Source organism: Ursus americanus, chromosome 15 (assembly GCF_024610735.1).
Source record: "Ursus americanus isolate L20-20 chromosome 15, mUrsAme1.1.p, whole genome shotgun sequence".
Taxonomy (NCBI): Eukaryota; Metazoa; Chordata; class Mammalia; order Carnivora; family Ursidae; genus Ursus; species Ursus americanus.
The window spans coordinates 25,517,292-25,534,768 of record NC_142141.1 but is presented as its reverse complement, the minus strand read 5'-3'; the positions used below and the strand labels follow the sequence as shown (position 1 = coordinate 25,534,768).

Here is a 17,477-nt window from a genome sequence, read left to right as displayed (position 1 = left end):
AATGAAGAGGCTATAGCCGTTGATCAGCAGGGAGACAGTAGTGGTCCGAACCAGAACAGAAGGAATAAGGAAGGAGAAGGAAAGGTCTGGCCCCAGAGATATTTTGGAAGTCAAGTTGACAGTTGTAGAAATTAATAGAACATGGGGAGATGAGAGAGAAGGAGCAGCAGGATGCTGGGGTGATTCTCAAGTACAGGCAGGTCAAGAGATCTGCCAGGTGAGGTGCACAGGAGGGGGGCTGGTAATGGCTTCACTTGAGGACAAGCTGGGCTTGCAGCAACTGTGTGACATGTAGGTGGCCATGCCAAGTGACGATGTTGAGTCTGAAATTCAGACAGAGGAGCTGAACTAGAAGTCTCTATATCTTAGGATTGGGTCTTGGGACCAGATGAGAGTCCCTCGGGAGAGGGGTGTCTTGAGAAGACAAGAAGGCCTAGGACAGAGCCTGAAGAAGCCCAGTGTGTAAGGGTGGGGCAAAAGAATAAGGCTGGAAAGAATGAAAAAGTCTGGAGAATGAACGGCAACGGGAAAGGTGGTAAGAAAAATGCCTACGGAGGAAGTGAGGTATTCTAGAAGCTTGCTAAAAGAATGATTCCAGAAGGTGGGAGTCGACAGCAGGCAAGGAAATGTTAACTGGATTTAGAAATAAGGAAGTTGTCTGTCACCTTAGGAAAGGCCGTTTCAGGGGCCAGATGGGGGCAGGCACCAGAGGAGCAGGTGAGTAGGAGAGAAGCAAGTGGAGAAGACACACAGAGACACGTTCCCTGGCTCAACAGGCAAGGAGAAAGGTGGAGTGGTCGCTGGGGGAGAGCCCAGGCTAAATACTGGTTCCTCCCCTCCTCAAAGTTACGCTCTGAATAGGTGAACTGGACCAATATCTGCTCACGTGCACCAGAATTGGTAAACCCTATTCTTACTGGTCAGGAATCACTGATCTTCTAAGTCACTTGATTTCTCTAAGCAGAAAATGGTGGAAATGAAGATGACGGAGAACATCACAACATGCCAAGGGAGCTGCAACTGACCTCTTGATTCTATAGTAATACTAAAAATTATTTTTATTATAATCATGTCAGCTAACGCTGCGGATCACTCATTGTGTACAAGGCATTGTTCTCAAGACCTGACTCACGTAACTCACTTAATCGTCACAACAGGCGCCCCTGGGTGGCGCCGTCTGTTAAGCGTCTGACTCTTGGTTTTGGCTCAGGTCCTGATCTCAGGGTCTTGAGATCAAGTCCCACGTCGGACTTCCAGCTCAATGAGGAGTCTGTTAAAGTTTCTCTCTCCCTCTGCCTCTGCCCCTCCCTGCGCTGACCTTCTTTCTAAAAATAAATAAATAAATCTTAAAAAAAAAAATCCTCACAACAGCTTCATGAAGTCAATCCTAATCCCCAGTTTGCAGATGCAGAAACTGAGAGGTAGAGAGTTCAAATAACTCGTCCACAGTCACGCAGCAAGTAAGTGCTGGAGTCCAGACTCCTCAGTTGTGTTTCTCCCTGACTTGCTCTGGGGACAAAGGAGAAAAAAATAAACTGAAAGCGTCCAGGGCAGGAAAGGTGAAGTAATTCTGAAGTTGCCGGGACACTTCTATTCCAGAAAAGTCCGGGCATGAAAGGAGAGCACACTGGTCTTTAGGTACTCTCCGTTCCTTTTTCCTCGTGGCTCAGAAGCAGACAATGGTTTTCTCTGAGCCAAATGCTCCAGGGCCTGCTGGCACTAACCACATAATTATGTCCTTTGAAATTCTAGTTGTCTCGTGGCTGGAGCACAGAGGTGAACTGAAGACCCCGGAGAAACTACCGAAGAGCAGAAGGCAGAAAGTGTTTCTTATACATGGTCCTCCCAAGCTGATTTCGTATTGGCACATTTTCCTACCATTTACTGAGGGACTCATGATCTCGTTCGATTTCTACAACAAGCCTAAGGTGGACAAAGAAGAGTTTGGACCTTTGGATCTTTGCACATTGTGTGCCCCCTTCTTGGAACAGCCTCCTCTCCCTTTTTCTTCTGTCATTGCTTAGTTATCTGGTTTATCTTTTCCTATGTTTTGGTCCACTGACTTAAGGGAGGGGAGAAAAGTCAGAGTCTCAAACAAGTACCTCTTGTGCCTGTTGGTGGCAGTGGTTCTAGACTAAGTGAGCTTATGATCTATGCCTCTTCTTAAAGGGAAGAAACACCACTATCTGTCCATCCTTGGCTGCCTGAGTACATCAGAAATACTCGAAAGTAAGTGAAATCTATCTTAGGACTTTGTGAGCCTGTATCAGTCAGGGTTCAGTTGGGGGTAGATTCATTATCAGTATTCTAGAATAAGAGAGTTATTATAAAATTTAGACCTTACCCAATTTTGGGAGGAGCTGGGGAAGTAAAAGTCTTAAAGACATATTTGAAAGATCAAAACCAGAGTCACAGATGACCTGAAAAGTCAAGAACTTCCAGCCCCCAAAGTGGGTTCATAGCGAGTAGTGCAGGGAGAGGTCTGTGGGAAGTCACCACTGACTCCTCTAATGTCTCCCCCATGCCCAGCAGTCATCAAATTCTATAGCTTCGATCACCACATGATATACACATTCATCCTCTCTTCTCCATCTCTATGTTCATCACCCTAGTTCTGCTTCTCCTTGCCTTTTGTCTTAAAGATTGAACATCTTTTCAAGTTCTCCACTCACCTTGTTCTCTCTGGCCTAGGCATCCCTGGCACTTGAGACTTCTGCCTATAATGCTCGTCCCCTCCTTTATACTTTGGGTCTCCCTTTAAATATCACTTCCTTCTGGAAAAATGTTTGGATCCCTCGAAAAATCTGAGTGAGATGCTTCTCTCTTCTGGCACTCGTTATACTTTAGGTATTATTCAGTGATCTGTCTTTCTCTGAATCCTCGCCAACTAGTGCCTGGCATGTAGGGGCTCCATAATTGTCAGATGATTGAATGAATGAATGAATGAATGATGTCTCCCCATTTCCAGTGTGTCTTCTCTTCAATATCTTCTATATTCTACATTGAAATTATCTTTTTGAAAAACCTGAAATTCTTCAGTGGCTTATCATTGCCAGTGGAATAAAATCCCAAATCCTCATCCGGCATTCAAGAACCACCACTTATGAACATAGCCTATCTTCTCTAAACATCTCCGAGGATTCCTCTCTATGTTCCCTCTGCATACCAACCCAACTGATACTCAGGTTATTTCCAGAGAAGGAGTAATTATTTGTCATAATAATTTTAAAAACAGCTTTATGTATCGAGCATATATCATACGCTAGGCACCATAATAAACATTTTATATACTACATCTTATTGAATCATCACAATGACAATCACAATAAGGGACCAGGTTCTCATCTCTTACTGTCATTCTGGAGAACACTGAAGTTCAGAAAGGATGTCATTGGTCCAAGGTCACATAGTTAGTAAATGATGAAATCAGTATTTATTTATTTTTTAAACTATTTTATTTATTTATTTGAGAGAGAGAGAAAGCATGAGGGGCAGAGGGAGAGGGAGAAGCAGGATCTCCACTGACCAGGGAGCCCAATGCAGGGCTTGATCCCAGGACCCTGAGATCATGACCTGAGCCGAGGGCAGACGCTTAACTGACTGAGTCACACAGGCGTCCCGAAACCAGTAATTAAACTCATGTATTATCTAACTCCAAAGTCAAGATTATAACCACTCCGCTGTACCATAGGATCACGTAAGCAGTTCTCAATGGCCATTTGTTTAATAATTAATTAGGTGCTTACCATAACCTAAACACTTTGAATAGTTTGTCTCATTTGAATTCTCAGAACAGCTTTATGAGGGGAAAACTATTATCCCGAGATTATAGATGATAATAGTGAGGCTCAAAGACGTAGTCACCTACCCAAGATCACAGAGATCAAAAGGGGCACAGTTGGACTTTTGTGTCATAACTGGACCACTGTCAGAATCACCATCACTGTAACTGAAGCAGCCCTAGTCACCCTCTTGTCTAAGTGTCCTTGCTTTATGGGTAAAGAGACAAGCCCCAAACAGGCTCAGTGACAGCCCCAATGGTGGTAAACTAGAACACTGGCTTCCTGTCCAGTGTGTTTTCCATTATCAAATCTGTCTCTTTCCCTGACCAGAAGTTGATCCCAAGCCATGGCATGATGAGAGCCAAGTTCTCCCAACTGGACAACAGAGAGAACACCCAGCCCACTCAGCCTTTGCTCATTTTGTACTCTCTGCCAATTAAAATTCAGCATCACTCTGCAGGTCGTCAGGCCATCTATTTCTAAAAATAGAGAGGAGAATGAGTCAGAGAGATGGTGCCTGCCTTCCAGGAGCTTCAAAGTAAATAGTGACAATACTGATAGGGACACTCTGACCGTTACACAAAGGTCCCATAAAAATAAGCACTCAAGACTTTCCATTCATACAAACAATGGATTCAGTGAGTCCTGAAAGTTGTGTGTTTATCCTGAGCAGTTTCTAAGGAAAAGCATCACCTTCTTGGAAGGAGATGGGATTTTAAGAAGAGTCGAAATGCTACAAGATACAGAGTCCATCCACCCAGAACCTAGACGTTGAGTGGGGCTGGAGTGCATTGGGAGAAGACATAGAGACAGGGAAAGGAGTTTCAGACTGAAGGGGCAGTGAATTTTCTCATCCATTCCATCATTTCCTTTTTTCAAACTTTATTTCTGGCCCACCTACTACTGTGAGCCAAGAATTGTATGAGAGCTTTAAACAGAAGAGCTTAACTAGACTCGTCCTGGGAGAGGTCTTTTCTGCTGAGCTCTGAAACTAGGAGATTGGGTACAGATGGGGAAAGCATTCTGGGTGGGGGCAAACAGCAGGTGCAATAGTCCTGAGGTGAGAGAGAACATAATACCTTGGAGGAACTGAAAGAAGGCCATTGTACACAGACAGCGTTTCTCATGGAATGAGATAATAGATTGGTTTATAAGTACTAAATCATAGAAAGACCTTCAGTTCATTTTATGGATTTTTATAGTTCGGATGTGGCAGTTCTAAAACTCAACCCAAGGATTCTTTGATACTCTTCCCATCGAAAGGGGCTCCAGGTCACTCACCTTGGATCTGGGCTCTCTGATGCTGTGCCAGATTTTGGGGTCAGGTCTTAAGAGATGGCACCTTCCACTTCGTGTCTTTTGGGACACTTCTAGAACCCAGCCACCACGTTGTGAGGAAACCCAAGCAAACTCTGGAGAAGCCCACGTGGAGAGGCCATATGGACAGGAACTGAGGTCCCTGGCCCTTAGCCCCAGCTGAGCTTGCAGATGATAGCCAGCACTAACTTGCCAGCCCTATGAGTGAGTCATCTTGGAAGTAGATTCTCCGTCCCCTAGTCAAGCCACTTCAGCTGATGCTGCAAGGCACAGAGATAAGTCCTCCCTCCTGAACCCTGCCCAAATTGTAGATTCTTCATGTATACAAATGGTTGTATTGTTTTCAAGATGATTCATGTTTGGAGGACCTTGTGACATCATAATAGACATCAAGAATATAGGGAAAGGAGAAGCCACTGAAGAATTTTGAGTATTAAGAAATGGGCAGTATGGCAGTTATTTACTTCACAGAGATGTTCTGAGAACTGAATGAGATCGTGAACATACAGTGTTTTGCCAGTGCTGGGTATTCAGTAAGTCCTCAACAAATATGAGTTATTACTGCTGTTATTTTTAGAGTTTAGAGAAAAGGAGGAGGGCATAAGGAAATATTTCAGGAGTCTAAGGAGGAGTTAATGTTCACTTGGACTGGAATGGTGACAGTATTGAGAAAGCAGATAGGATAGAAAGCTACTCCGGATGTAAAATTGATGTGCTGTCATAAATGATGGATGTGGAAGATGAGAAACAATAAAAACTCAAGAATCATTCCAGCATTTCTGGCCTTGGCACTGAGGCAATAAGGGGAGTAGACAACTGCTGAATTTGATTTCCAGCACCCAAAATTTTCACCATCCAGGTAATTTTACCCCACATTTCCTTCTGAAGAATCAATCTGCCTCCACTCTGTCCATCTGACTTGAGCAGGGCTGATCCAGCCCACCTCCTCCCGCAGGTTGGACATATCACCCAGGCCTAGGCTGATCTCCTATGTGAGTGGTTCCAGCACCAGCATATGACCCAAACAGACCATTAGAGCCATCAAGACTCAATCTGGGGGCTCTTCATTTATTTGACTTTGGAGAAGAAGCCTCTCTCTTTACTTTGGAACTTGAAAGTAGAACCGTACAGAGCTGGACCTGCTGTTGTCATCTCACATCTGAACAGAGTCAATCCAGTGAGCGGCAGAACCAGTGATGACAGTATCTGAGCATACTCCAATTAAAAATTCAAAAAATAAAAGTATAGGTAGTCCAGATACAGGAGACTAAGAGAAGCTCCTTATTCTTGAGAGGCAGTGAGACTCGAGTAGAAAGCTTCCAAGCTTCAGATCTGAAGACTCCAACGCCTTAGACTTTTTCCCAGCAAGATTCTCCTAAATTCACTGAAATGGTTCCTAAAGGACAATATCCAGTCCTAGCAGGAATGCTAGCCGATCATACCACCCTGGCTGCAATGACAATGTACTTTCCTACAGGTATTAGAGCCTGAAGGAGCCAAGAGAGCCATATGGATTTCAAGACTGGGTTCTTAATTTCTAATTTTGTCTTCAGCCCCACTGTCCCTCCCACAGTCAGTTCAGGCCGAGAGCCCAGGTGGGAGGGACAGCCTCCCAGTTTCATGCTTTACAACTAGCCGTGCAGAGGGCAGTCAGAAGGGTCTTTCTAGCACACAAATCCAATGATGCCATTCCCCTGCCTATAACCTTTAATGAATCCCCTTGTCTGAGTTTCAGTCCAAACTTCGTCAAGGGACATAAGGCCCACAACCCAGCACTTGACCACCTGCCCCAAATCATCTCTGGCCTCCTTGCTACCCTGACAGTCCAATCACATCAGCCACATCAAACATCCTAGACAGCAGGTAAGTGCTCAATGTGGAGGTGATTTCTCACCTCTCTGTCTTTAGCCCGAACATCTGTCCTTTGTCTATCTGTTGCATAGCCATTGATCTTTCCAAACCATAATCAGGCATCACTCTTTCTGGGAAGTCTTCCCCGAGACCCCCATTCCTTCTTCTTGTTCCGATTTTGTACTTTCTTTCACTACATGTGTTACACAGCACCATATTTATTCCCCGGGTTTTCCCTAGTAAAAGTCCAGATGCTGGGTGTCTGGCTGGCTGGGACTGTGTCTTCTTCACCTCCATCCCCAATTCTTATAAGAGCATTTGGCGTGTGGTAGGTTCACAGTTTAAGATTTTGATCACTATGGACTCTGGGAAACAAACTGAGGGCTTCAGAGGGGAGGAGGGTGGGGGAATGGGATAGGCTGGTGATGGGTAGTAAGGAGGGCACATATTGCATGGTGCACTAGGTGTTATACTCAAGTAATGAATCATGGAACTTTACATCAAAAACTAGGGATGTACTGTATGGTGACTAACTTAATATAAAAAAAAAAAAGATTTTGATCACTAGGGGTGCCTGGGTGGCTCAGCAGTTAAGTGTCTGCCTTCGGCGCAGGTCATGATCCCAGGGTCCTGGGATCGAGCCCTGCATTGGGCTCCCTGCTCGGAGGAAAGCCTGCTTCTCCCTCTCACACTCCCCCTGCTTGTGTTCCCTCTCTTGCTGTCTCTCTCTGTCAAATAGATAAATAAAATCTTTAAAAAAAAAAAAAGGTTTTGATCACTAGACCCTTCAAAGTGTAGCTCTATTGCTATCATTGAACTATAACCCTCAGGAGACTTTCTTATCATTATTATCATTTATGTGCATACATGAGTTAACCAACTCTAATAATAAACGTAACTAAAATCCTATGACTGCTTTGGGAAGGATGTCATTTCATTCGATCCTTGCATCAGGGGCCCTACAGAACAACATCTCTTAAGCTCCCTGTCCCAGCGACAGACAAGCATTGAGGTCACCAAAAAAAGGGAGGAAACATTAGAGCTTCTCTTGATATTTACTTTTATCTCAATTTTTTAAAACTTTTATCTTACGTGTTTTATAATGTACTTGATAGTATATTGGTACATGTATGCAATTTGCAAAGAAGGGAGTGCACCTAATTATGGAGAAGTACTTAAAATTATTTTATTGACAGTGTATGATCAAAAAAATTTAGAGATACTGTGTTAGGGAACATGGGCTCCGTGTTCCAGCCCTCAAGCAAGAAAGGCGATGTGCTCTGCTGTCCAGGTTGCAAGGTGCCTATTTTATAGTGCAGTGATAAATATCTGACCGGATTACATGCCTGAGTTAGATTCCCATCTCCCCATTTTTCCTATTGCTGTTTCCCAATTACTAGAAGGAGGTTGTTTCCCAATTACTAGTAGCAGAGGTTACCATGGACTGGCGCTTGCTCGGGGCCAGGTGCTGCGTTCAACATGTCTACACATTATCTCATTTAGTATTCATACCACTCTATAAGGTAGGCACTATTGTCCCTGACCTACAAATGAGGAAACCAAAGTGAAAAAACTTGCCCAAGATCACAGAGCTACAAATGAGAGAACCAAAATCCAGTCCTCACCCAGGAGGGGCTCCTAGAAGGAGTAGGTTAGAGACGAAGGGTAGTTCTGGATTCAAACACAGACTTTGTCATTTATCTGGGCTCCTCAACAGTGTGGTCTTTACTTAGAGATAAGCAATACATTGTTTTCATGTGAGGTCCAAACCTGATAACGGCCCTCCAGGCCAGAGGCCAATGAAGCAGGGTGCAGACAGAATCCTGCCCTTCTGAAGCCTGTTGCATGCTTCCTAGTACCAACGGGAACTGCTCTTATAAACAGCTCGACTCTTCACCACCACCACCCCGCACCGCCACCCCCATCATGGCAAGATGCCCGAAGTCATCAGCAGGGAGTACATCAGTGTTTAAAGTGAGTCTCGGGGGCGCCTGGGTGGCACAGCGGTTAAGTGTCTGCCTTCGGCTCAGGGCGTGATCCCGGCGTTCTGGGATTGAGCCCCACATCAGGCTCCTCCGCTATGAGCCTGCTTCTTCCTCTCCCACTCCCCCTGCTTGTGTTCCCTCTCTCGCTGGCTGTCTCTATCTCTGTCGAATAAATAAATAAAATCTTTAAAAATAAATAAATAAATAAATAAAGTGAGTCTCGAATGAAAAGCATAGCAAACCAGCGTGCCTTGCCTTCTGATGGCATGACCTCGCTGAATCGTTTGCTCGAAGCCAACAACCGAGAGAAGGCAGAGAGGGTGAAAGATTTTCCAAGGCAGGTAGCTAAACAAGCCCCAGAGCGGCTGACAGCAGCCCCAGGCACGCGTCCTGGAGCGTCACCCACCATGTCCTGGTGCACTTGCTTCACGCCTGAAGACTCCCCGGGGCTCCCAGTCTCTCAAGTGGAACACCAAACAAGGCTCTCTTTCCCATCTAACATTTGTGCCTTGCACGCTGCTCGCCAGCTTTCCCATCCCCCACTGTCTATTGGCAATGACACCACTCCACCCCACCCAGGGGATCCTTAGCAGGAAAGAGGAGGTCAGCGAACCCAGAGTCTCTATGATAATGAAACAATGACTTGGCCAAGGTCACCAGTTGACTGAATTAAAAAGGAAAGTCAAGGTTGGTTTCTGTCTACTGGCGTCTATGCAGGACTCCACCAGGTTCAGAACCTGACTTGGATGCCTTAAGAGTTTCAGGTTCATAATGTGCTTGAGGAGCTTAGCTGAGACAGATTATTCTCTTTTCCTCCTTCTTCTCCCCGAAGAACGCGGCCTGGCCCGGGAGGAGGTGAGGGTGCATTTCCCAGGCACTCAACCTCGGGTTGGCTTATTTCTGGCACCCAAGGTGAGCAAGCCTGAAGACCCAGCTAGGCTCGAAATAGAATTAGGAAACATTCCATCTCCCGCCAAGCCCCGGCTGTGATTGCAACAAAGCCTGGAACAAACATAGAACATCTGAGTGGCAAGAGCCCTCGGCAGGGAAGATGAAGTTGATAATGACAATGACAATGACAAAGAAAGTGATCACAGCAACAGCAGTTAGCGTTGATTGAAGCTTGACTACATGTCAGGCACTGTGAGAAGTGTTTTACATGAATTAGCTCAGATAATCTACTAGTGTTGTTATTGCTGCCACATTTATGCATTTGAGGAAATAGGGGCACAAAGTGATTAACTCGCTTGCCCTAAATCATACGGTTTGAAGGTAGCAGAGCTCAAAATCCCATATCAGACATCAAAAATGATTTCACAATATTTTCTCGAACAGCAGAAACATTTTTTTCTAAATGCAATCCATCCCAGCACCTAGATATCTCGATGCCAATCTATAACATGGACAAAACCAGAAACTACTCTAGCGGGGGGGGGAGCTGGCAAGAGGAGGGGCACAGAAGCCTCACTCTCCTGGCCTCTCCCCCATGCTACCCCTGCTGGTGGAGGGGTGCTTCTGTGGAACAGAGTTTGTAAACCTCTGGTCTATCATCACCATCACCCCTCATTTTTTTAAAAAGTGGATACATATATTTTGACATATTTAAATAATAACACAACAAAGAAGAAATGCACTATTGCTACATGTAACGATATGGATGAATTTCACAGAAATAGCATTGAGTCAAAGAGCTAGATATAAAAGAGTATCTAACATTTGTTTTCATTTATAGGAATTTCAGAAAATGGGCAAACCCATCTATGCTGATAGAGGACACAAGAGCGGCTGACGTTGGGACCAGCTCTCATCTTAAAAAGTAGGAAAACAAAGGTCTGAAAAAAGGAAATGGCTTGATATCTGATTTATAGCCAAGTGGAATTTAAGGTTCCATCTCCTAGAGCTTTTTCGAAATATCCAATTTTTTACAAATATCTATTGAAACCCTGCTATGTGCCAGGTACCCTTTTGGACACGAAGCATACAGAAATACACAAGACAGACAAGTTCCTGCTCTCATGTTGTCTATATTCTAGTTGGGGGATTCTGGCCCTAAGCAAATGAATGAATGAATGAATGAATGAATGAATGAATGAATGATGAATGATGAATGAATGATGAGTGAATGATGAGTGAATGAATGAATGAATGGCATGATATGCAGAGAATTAGAATAGGATGAGAGTGAGTGACTGGGTGGGCACTTTAGATGATCAGGAAATGTCTGTCTAAAGAGGTGACCTTCCAGCTGAGAACTGAGGGCCAGGGGAAAAGGAAGAGGTATTCTAGGCAGAAGGAGCGAAACGCCAGAGCCCTAAGGTGAGCAGGAACTCTTTCTGTGTGAGGCACAACACTTGTTCCTTACAGGGGAGCAGAGCGAGCTGGGAGAGAGAGGGTCCAAGTTGAAATCAGGGTGGTAGACGGGGGCCAGCACACACAGCGCTTGCTAAACTGTGGGAAGGAGTCTGAATGTTTTTCTAAGTTGAGTAGAAAGCCATGAAAGGATTTGAAGCAGGTGGGAACGGTGACCTGACCTGACGGTGCGTTGCCTGCTGTGAAGAGAACGGGTTTCCACAGAGCATGCACAGAAAGGGGCAGACTTGTTGGAACATGAATGCCCAACCCCAGACAAAAGGTCACTGTAGCATGAGCTAGGGACAACTCCGTGGGCTCAGGCTGTCATTTGGAGGCACTCGCTTATAGATCACATACAGGGGAAGATGGGAAAGAGGACTCCCTGACAGCTCCAAGACTTGGGACTTGAACAACTTGGGGTGCCAAGCACCAGGAGAGAGCGTGTTTGAGGGAGGAAGATGGAAGCGAGGAGTTTCACTGTGGCAGCTCATTAACTCTGGGACGGCTGGTGACAAGAAAGTCACCTCCCTTTCTTGGGCCAGTTTCTCTGTCTGTACAGGGAGAGCCCTGGGCCAGCTCCCAAAGGCCCCGCCAGCTTTCCCGTCAGTCCATCTGCACTCGGGAGCACGAGCGTCAGCGAGGCCCTGGCAGCGAGGGTGCGTGAGACCCGGAGCCCGGACCGGGGGCTGCGCGGGCCGCTCGGGCAGATCCGGCTGCTGCCGCCAGCCTCTTGCAGGGAGACTTGCTGGTAACTCGCAAGAACATTCTGAGAAAATGCACACCTCACTCTTCAGCTACCCGAGGCCGGGGTGAGAGGAGGCTTGGGGTGAGGCCCAGGGACACGTGGCTGTAGCCAAGTCCCCAGATAAATAAGACTTCAGTCCCCTGGGCCAGGGAGCCTGTCCTTTCTAAGGAGAGGCCCGATGTCTCAAGTGCACAGCCACGGAATCCAGGCACGGCATTTCCGAGCCCCTGGGGCCCCGTGTCCTCTGTGCGGGCTCCACAGCGGCCAAAACCAGCTCAGAATCAGCCGCCTGTCGGCCAGCCCGAAACTTTCACAAAGCTGTGAGGTGTGGCAGATGGAAGTGTGTCCCTCTGGGAGACGCGAGGCCAGGGTCTACACTCGCCTATGCACAAAACTAACTTAGAGTGTGACCCCGAAGGCAGACCCGGCCCTTTCTGGGCTTCCGTTTCCTCCCCGATGGAATGAGGGTGTAGTGCACTCGCCCTCTGGCTCTAATATGCTCAGAGTCGAGGACAACTTTGAAGGTGGTCCCTTCAAAACGAAGCCCAGGGGAACAGACAGTGTGAATGCTGCCGTCTCCCCCTCACCCCCCCACCCCTCACCCCTATAGTCACTTACTGTGCTTTCTCGTGGCCATGGGAGCGGAGCCTGCGACAGTCCTGTGAAATCAATTAAGGGGCACATAGAATAAACAATTTAATTTATGTTTCTTATAAAATATTTGGCTCCCAAGCTTGTCAGGCAGAGTCCGAGAACAAACAATGGTGTTTAATGAGCGCAGGGCACCAAAGTGCGGTGTGCCTCCCGCAGCGGACAGGGACTGGGGGAATTCGAGGGACCCCAGCTTAAGTTCCAGCGGCTGCCCCCTGCTCACTCCCAGCCTCCGCCGTGTGGCCTTGGGCAGCCACCCCATTGGCTTGACCTCCGCTTTGCCCTCTGTCCCACGTGTCTCTCTCAGTGCTTCTTGACTCCACTCTTCTGGAATGCTGCCTGTAGAAGTCTTCCCAAGGCTGCGTGGGGCTTCCCCTGGTAGATGTGGCCAGTCTTTTGCTTTGTGGTTCGGTGCTGTTGTTGTCCTTACTGTTTTGTGTGTCCTGTGGGGAGTCAGTACTTCCTGCAGGTAGCGGGGAATCAATTGTTTCTCCCCAGTCAGATCAGACACTCGCATCCCAGTAGGTGGGTCAGATGCTTACTTTTGTTCAAATGTCCTGAGGCCAATGCCCAGGAAGCCTCACAGAGCTCCGCCATGAGGACAGAGTATAGGTTCATGCCCTGCTCATGGCCCCTGACCCATCCCCAGCTCTATCTTCCAAACCAGAGACGGACCCCACAGGTGGTCTGAGATCTAGATTGCATCCCCCGAACATTTACCATCAATGTCCTTGCTTATCACCCCATTTCTTAAATCCTGTGAGTGGAAAATGAGACCCAGAGGCAGCTTTTGTGAGACCGAGAGGCTACACCTGGGCTCTGCACCCCACAAATGAGGGTTCAGTGTCAAGGCCATTTATAAGGGCGATTTAACAAGAAAGGAGGGTGATTGGAGAAGAAGGGAAGAAGAAAGAAAAAAGGAAGAACTAGAGGGCAAGAGAGGGTGTACCGTGGAACACTCGAGTGCCCAAAATGAGTCTCTGAATAAAGAACATGGAGGGTTCAATGTCCAGATAAGTTTGCATGATGCTGACTACTTTTATCTTTCCTGTTGGAGATTTGTAGCATGCAGTAAAATCCTTATAAATTTCTGCAATTTAAAAACATATATTTAAGTTTAACCTAATCCTAATCAAACTTGGCCCCAGGTCTGGATTTCTTATGATGCTTCTTAACGTATAAGAAGTCAGAAAAACTGGTCTAAAGGAACACACTATGTTGGGGTGAAGAGGTATAAAGGGGGAACTGGTTCCTGTTTTCAGGCAGCTTAAAAAATAGAGGGATAAGACTTTTCTAGACAGATAATTTCACAAGATTTAGTGGACAATTGAACATAATGGGAAAGGATTGTTATTCTCCAGGTAAGTGATGCAGACAGAACCTGTCGGGCCTTCATCGTTTACTCTGCAAGTTCCGGGGGCACCTAGTATGCAAGACACCATACGGGGCCCTTGGCATAGCTGCACAAGTCAGACATCACTTTCTCCCAGAGCTTCACTGCCAGCAGGAAGAGACAGACAGACAGACAGACATAACCGCACAAGTGAGTAAACCTAGAATCACAAGTTGTAAGGAGCTCCCTGACAACGTGAGCAGGGTTCGCTGCTAAAATAATGGATGGGATGCCTGCTTGCACGGAGTCCACAGGCATGGCATGCCAGAGCAGGGACCTGTACCTTGCAGCTTGAAAGGCTGTAAGAAGCCAGGCATGATGGGATTGGGGGAAACTGGGGATGTGAGCTGGGCTCTACAGCATGAGTCAGGAAGATGGAGGAAAGGGTATCAGGGCACTTATTAATTTAAGCTCTGTGATATTGAGCCCCTAATGTGATTCATAGAACTAGGGATGCAGCAGTGAGCAAGCTGACAAGTCCTGGGGCTTTTTCTAGAGCATTCCAGTGGGGAAGGCACAGAAGCAGCATAGGCAAGTGAGGGAGTAGGGTTCTTGCAGATAATAGAGAACATGCTATAAGGAAGGTAAAGCAGGGGAAGGGGATGGGCTGAGGAGGAGGCGACAGTAGAGAACTTGACTGGAGAAGACCTTTCTGAGCACTTGATATTTGAAGTGAGATCTGAATGACAGAAAAGAGACGCTGGGTGCAACCCGTCTGGGGAAAGCACATTCCGGAGGGATGATGCAGCAAGAACCTGGAAGTGGGGAGGAAGCCCAGGATGTTGGAAGAACCCAGGGAAGTTTCCAAGTGAAGAAGGAAACATCAATGATGACGGGGAGGGAAGAAAGTTAAGGTTTGTTATAGGTCCCCTTTGGCCAAACAGAGCCTCCAAGTATGGATATAGAGGGTGAAAAGTTTGGGAAAGTACAACAGCCACTTGAATATCAGGGTAAAAAGCTGGGACTAGTCTTCACACTGTTTTCCTGTACCTTACAAGACATTGTTCCCAGGTATAGCACACTCCCACTGGCTTGCCCACTTTTATTACCCACAAAATGCTGTCTGGTGTAAGAAATCACAATAGTTTGAGAATATAATTAATAATATTTCAATAATGGCTAACCTGGCAGAAATTGCTTCATGTCCCCCCAATATCCACTCTTCCCTTCTTCCTCTGTCATACAACTAACCAATTTTAGATAGCAATGTGACTACATTTCCCAGGATTCCTTGTTGCTAGGTTTGGTCATGTGACTAGATTCAGGCCAATGGGATGGAAGCAAACAGCGAAGTCAAGCTCCGGAATGTGTCCTTAAAGGAGAGTGTGTGTCCTTCCTTCCCCTCCAGAACCCACACTTCCCCTGCTGTCTGGATTGTGGATATGATGGCTGGATTTCCATCCTTGATATTGAGGACAGGGACACCCCTAGGGATGGTGATAAGAAAACCGACAGAAGCCTGCATCCCAAATGACTATGGAGGTCCCATATCAGCCACCAACTGCCCCTGGGGCGTATTTTATATGACAGAGAACCAGACTTCTCTCTGGTTTAAGCCACTGTTCTTGTGGGTCGTTGCTGTACACAGCTCCAGCCAGATGCTAGCTAATTCAGCCATTGACTACGAGTCGTAGCAATGGATAAGATGAGCCTACCAGGATGCAGGCGAATGAAAATGTGGGTATTAGAAAGACAGCCTAAAACCCGACACAAACATGCATAGATTCTACCCCCAATAGCTTCTACGTATGCGTATACTTTTCACAGCCAATCTTCCACAAACATCCGTATTTCCAAATATTTTTGATCCCAGGTTACTCACAACACAACTCAGAACAGATCATAACAACATTTCTGGCACGACGCTAAGACAGAGAAGGGCACGTGACGTTCGACTTGGTGAGTGGGTGAAGCAGGGCACAACGACGCCCTCCAGAGCCACGGGACCTGGGGTCCGAGGAGAAATAATGTGATTCCCATCAAAAGAGACATGGCCTGTGGCTTAATGTTGGTTTCTCGTCACGTTGAACAGAATCTTCTCTCCGTGACCCAGCAATCCTACCACTCGGTGTTTGTCAAGGGAAATGAAAACATTTGTCGAAACAAAGACTTGCACATGGATGTTCAGAGAGCTTCATTCAAGTAGCCAAAAGCTGGAAACTGCCCAGACATCTCTCAGCAGGAGAACAGTAAACAAGCTGTGGTACATGCCATGGAATGCTTCTCGGGGGGAAAAAAAGGATTGAACTGAGAGATACATATAACATCACAGATGAATCTCAGAAATCTCGGGGTGAGTGAAAGTAGCCAGATGTCAGAGTACATTCTGGATGACCCCACTTACATGTTCTTCTCGAAAAGGCCAAACCAGTCTGGAGTAACAGAAAGCGGATGGGTTATTGCCTGTCGCTGTGGTAGAAACAGGAACCGATCCGAAGGAGCACAAGGGGACTTGCTTGCAGGGAGCTGTTTCAGAGCTTAATCGGGATGCCCATCTCGCAAGCGTATTCCTCGCTCAAAATTCATTAAACAGTACGCTGAAACCAAGTGCCCTTTATTGTCTGGGAGTTGTATTTCAGTAAAGTTGATTTTAAAGTTGCTCTTTTCAATACCAAGCTAAAGAGAGAAAAAATCCTCTAGAGAAAAAAGGCAAAAAATAGGACTTGAAATAAGAATCCCAAATTTAATGTGGGATAGCTGTGCTCCAAGAAGAGAAGCCGTAGGGATGGATTGCACGAAGCAGCAACTTCAGACCTACCAGCAGATAACCGGGAGGTGAGGAGAGAATGAGCGTAGGTGCCAGACTTGCTTGTATGGAGACACCCCCAGGGTAGCACTTTCTAAATCATCTGTGGTGAAGAACCAGGTGCTTTTTATTGTTGCTCGTTTGTTTTTGTTTGTTTGTTGTATAAAATTAAAAAAATCACGAATGCTAGAGGTCACAGCATGTCACGTTGCTTTGAAAGTCTCTAAACGCTTACAGTGCTTGTGCTCCCCCTTGTCGCACGCTGCTAGCAAATGGGCACAGACGGGCCCAGATGCTCCGAGCGCTGCCCTGGGGCCCCTGCAGTGACTTGGGACGCACTTGGGGAGAGACAGCGGTCTCCTGTGAGCAGACAGGCTGTAGCCAAAAACAGCTAGAGTGTGGATATGAACGTGGCCTTGTTTGTGCATAGCGGACCGTGAGGTCTAAGGAAATGGGCTCACAGAGATTTCAGAACAGGTGCACGAGGTCACAGAACACTGCTTTGGAACACTTGGTCTGGCGACGCGCACAGGATGGTGAGGAACAGAGAGGCCTGACTCCCAAGATCCGTGAGAAGCCTGTTGCAACCACCAGGTGCACGACAGCCAGGACTTGAACCAGGGCAGTGGGTGGGGCACTGGGACAGAGGGAGGGC

The 17,477-nt window shown here is 46.6% G+C and overlaps 1 protein-coding gene across 2 annotated transcripts in view; it reads left to right on the top strand.

Annotated features, from left to right (window-relative positions):
- Window positions 1-10,941, top strand: part of ADRB2 (adrenoceptor beta 2) — a 60,894-nt gene extending 49,953 nt beyond the window's left edge. For both annotated transcript variants that reach the window (XM_045815276.2, XM_087867886.1), the window contains exon 2: window positions 10,668-10,941. In XM_045815276.2, the coding sequence (XP_045671232.1) occupies window positions 10,668-10,702 (35 nt within the window). In that variant the 3' untranslated portion in view covers window positions 10,703-10,941. The remainder of the gene's footprint in view (window positions 1-10,667) is intronic.
- The last annotated feature ends 6,536 nt before the right edge of the window (window positions 10,942-17,477 follow it).